The sequence below is a fragment of the Nannochloropsis gaditana genome (assembly GCF_000240725.1).
Source record: "Nannochloropsis gaditana CCMP526 unplaced genomic scaffold scaffold930, whole genome shotgun sequence".
NCBI classification, from domain to species: domain Eukaryota; class Eustigmatophyceae; order Eustigmatales; family Monodopsidaceae; genus Microchloropsis; species Microchloropsis gaditana.
Window position 1 is genome coordinate 6,263 of NW_005803023.1, and position 3,922 is coordinate 10,184.

The 3,922-nt window shown below is 59.3% G+C and overlaps 1 protein-coding gene across 1 annotated transcript; it reads left to right on the plus strand.

Moving 5' to 3' along the window:
* Nucleotides 1–3,543: 3,543 nt before the first annotated feature.
* On the plus strand, nucleotides 3,544–3,659 carry NGA_2071300 (uncharacterized protein; the record flags this gene model as incomplete). Its single annotated transcript, XM_005853365.1, has 1 exon — nucleotides 3,544–3,659. A coding segment is annotated over one exon (116 nt), but the record flags the coding sequence as incomplete, so codon positions are not given.
* Nucleotides 3,660–3,922: the final 263 nt, after the last annotated feature.

A 3,922-nucleotide genomic window follows, 5' to 3' on the forward strand; every position in this document is an offset into this window, starting at 1 on the left:
TCTTCCTTCCTTTGGCGCCTCCGGGAACGCGTGCCAAGGAGGAAGCGCCAAGGGGCATGGAGGAAGCATGGCGGGAGGAAGAGGAGCCCACGCTGTGTCGCCGGCTTCGTTTCCTCCCTCCTTCCCTACTGACCCCTCCCACCTCCACGCCCTCTCTCAGAGCGCCCCTCCCCTTCGCCTCCGCCTCGCGTCTTTGTCCTCCCCGTAAGCCACGTTTTCTCCGCGCGCTCTCTACCTGTGCCCGCCGTTTCCCCTCCTCTTCCTCCTCCTCCTCTTCCTCTTCCTCCTCCTCCTCCTCCTCCACGCCCATGCCCTCCTCCTCTTTGTCTATCTCCTCGTCCTCCTCCTCCTTCCTCGGGGTCTTCGCCTTCTTCCTCCCTCCCTGCGTCTTCCCCTGCCCCGCCTGCTCCTCACCACACGCCCAGCTCCACCGCCCCGCCCTTCCCCCCGCCCTCCCCTTCGCCAAGGCCCGGGACGTCTCCACGGGCCCAACCCCCAAGGATTCCGCGAGGGAGGGTACCAAGCCCGCCAGAGCGGCCTTTTCGGTCCCGGAAAGATACCTGGAACACAGCACGGCCATCATCTCCTCCAGGACGCCCTGCGTCTCCGACCCCAAGGCGTGGCCCATATGGTAGAGGGCCGCCACGTCCTGGGCCCCGGGGGAGAGACCGCCTGCCCCGCCTCCCAGCAGATGCTGGACCGTCAGCCTCCACTTGTGTGCCAATAGCACCCATCGTTTCATGCTTCGATACAACCGCAAGGCCGCCAGAACCTCCCGGCCGCGGAAGCCCTTGACCTGGACCTCCACCTCGACCTCCACCGCGTCCTCACGCCCGCCCTCCCCCAGCGCCTGGATCCACGCCCCCGAGTCCGCATCGACCAGGTCCGTCCAACGGCGCAAATCGAAAGGCTTCCTCACCCCGCCCTCCTTCCCGCCCTCGGTCACCGACACCACCACGTCGTACCCTTCCTCCCTCAAGCCCTCCCTCCATCCCTCCGCCACTCCGTCCGGCTCCACCACCCCTTCCTTCCAATCCCGCTTTAGCAACCGCTCATAGTCGTCCGCGCGCAGGGACAGGGACAAGGGCGGCCCCATTTCCACCCCAGTTTTCCCGACTTTCTCCAATACGTGCCGGGCCCAATCCGTCACCCGCCACAGCCACTCCATGGACGTCTTCCCGGGCACTTCCACGGGCGCCATCTCCTCTTCCAACCAAAGTTGGTACGAAGCGTTCACGAACTCCAACATCCTCCGTTTGCTGACGCCGGATCCGGGGGCGGGGGGGGCGTCGGCGTCTTTCCAGGACTTGAGGGAAATGACGTCATCCGGCTTGGACCGACCCCAGCACCTCCGTCCCATCCGGAGCCAGGTGTCTGCTTCCTGTCTGAGCGCGATCATCCCCGCCCGACCAGGCACGTCGAGCAGGGCGAAGACTTCCCCTGCCTCCACCCCGTCCTCCATTCCGCCCTCCATCCCAGCCTCCAGCAAGCGCCAGGGGACCTTCGCCAAAGCCTTCGTCCGGGTCGCTTTTTTCAGGCTGGCCAGGGGACCTGCGCGGACGCACCACGCCTTGTACGCCGCCCACAGGCTCTGGACGCTTGACAAGAGTGTTTCCAGGGGGCAGAAAGAGGAGCAAGGAGGGCTGGCAGCGGCCAGGAATGTGCGGTCGGCGTGTTGCACGAGGCCGGGCCCTACGCGCACGAGTTTGTCGAGCTTTGCCGTCGGGATCAGGGAGGTGGGGGTAGACAAAGTGAGGAAGGGAGGGAGGGACGCGCAAGGCTGGGAGGCTTTCGAGGGAGTGGTTCCTCCCCCTCCCTCCTTCCCTTCCCCTTGGGCGTGCATCGGCTCGAGAGGTGGTGGCCGCTGTCGCCGCAGGGCCCGTGCTCGCCATACTGTAGCCGCCTCCACGGCCCATGTCAGCAACGCCAGAGCATGCTTGCGTCGGGATGCGCTACCTACCGCCCCTACCTCCCCAGCCCCCGCTTCCCTCGCTTCTTCCAGCAGAGAAATCTGCTCTTCCATGCTCAGGAGCGGAGGCAAGTCTTCTTTGGCGGTACTGTCTCCGCAGCAGAGTCGGCTCAGATGGGGCGTGCTAGAGCGGTCGCCTCGCCCGCGGCTGCCATGGTCGGCACGGCCTGGCAAACCCAGCAATTCACGGGCGTCCGAGACGCTCAGATTCCCGCGTAGAATCTGGTCCAGCGCCCCGTCCTCCTCCTCCTTGTTTTCCTTTCCATCGCATTCTTCACCCCCTTCGCCGCCTTGGTTTGTTTTGATCTCCCCCGCTCTCCGTGGGGCGGCAAGCAGGGGCATGCTGTAGGCGGCACTCCGATGCAGCGGGAGAGCTTCATTCCTTTTGCGTTTCCTTCTCGTAGAAGAAGGATCTCTTCTTTCTTCTTCCCTTCTTGGTCCCCGTCCGCTGCTATCGGGCACCTCAACAGAGATAAGCGCCATTGCCCGGCGCGAGTGGATGGGCGGCATGACCTTCTCTGCCCTCTTTCGTAATCCATCCTTCCTCGTCCTTTCCTCTTCCAATTTTACGCCCATGGGCAACGAGGATTTCCACGGAAAGGTCCCTCGAAGCACTGGCTTGTGTGTGTGTTCCACCTCTACCGTCTCCTCATTCGCGCGTCTTTGTAAGAGTCGTCCCCGGGGTTGTCTTGGAAAACCAGACTCATTTGCAACCATGCCTATGCACGTCAGGAGATAAAAAAAGGCTCAAGAGAGTAAGAGAAGCTATCACAACTTTACTGTAAACGTAATTGCTATTTGATGAGTCGCCTTCGTTCTTAAGCGAGAGATTCGCTCGTTTGAGATAATGAGGAACTTTGGTGCAACATACAGCCATTTGCCACTTATTCCATTATATTTTGAAGCCTCATACGTGATCAGAAGGAACGCCGCATATTTGGATGGGAATAAAGACGATGGTGGACGTGAACAGACATGGCATGGCAATAAGGCCAGAAAAGCCGCCGAAAGGCACAAGGAACGTTACTTTCAAATTAAGAGGGAGGAGGTTTGGCGCGTAGGAAGGTAAATGAGTCGCAAGAAAACCGGTCGAGCCTTCGTCTTTTAAGCTACAGCTTGGGAAAGGTTATCGAACTCTATCCTCCATGTGTGTACGTGATGCTAGGTGCACGTTACCTTATGAAACAGCCGTCAACAAAGGAAAAGCCTCCACACGATGAACACGGGCATAAATATTCTTCATGCCCATGGCTCTGAAGACTGTATGAGGTCAAAAAAAGCCAAAAACGGAGTATGTCTGTATGCGTGTGCGGCCATGTGCGTGATAAGAGATGGAGAGGAGAGTCAGTGCCTCAGCTTCATACCCCTATATGGCCTTCAAAGACGAAGATAGAGCAAGAGGAAACACAGGGCAACGACTCAAAAAATAAAGTAGAACCTCGTGGACCATCCGATCGAGATGATCAACCAGGATGATGGCCACAGATATTGATACTTGCTTGTCTACAGGACCTTAATGGTGAATCTCCATAAACTTCCTGCAAACGCAGGTTTACTCATACCTACTGTGTATATCACACGAAGCCCGGGCCCCGCTTGCCCTTTGTCTTGACTTTCCCCCGACTCCCCCCATCCCAATCCGGCGTCAATTTTTCCACCACGTACTTTTCTCCCTTGCTGGCCACCACCACTCCCTCACGAAAGCGCAATTTGCTCTCCACATTCTTGGGGAGGGTGGGAAGGGGCATAGGTGGACGCTTGCTCGAGGAAGAGGAAGAAGATGACCCACCGTGTATTGTGACTTGATCGGCAAACCGGTCCACAATGGCCTGTTTGACCCGCATTTCCTTCTTCTCCAGGGCGGCGCGTGCAGCAACGACGGATCTGGCATGCCGCTCCTGAAAGTGAAGAGGAGGGCGTGGGAGAGAAAGGGAGTGGAGGAGGGAGGGTAAA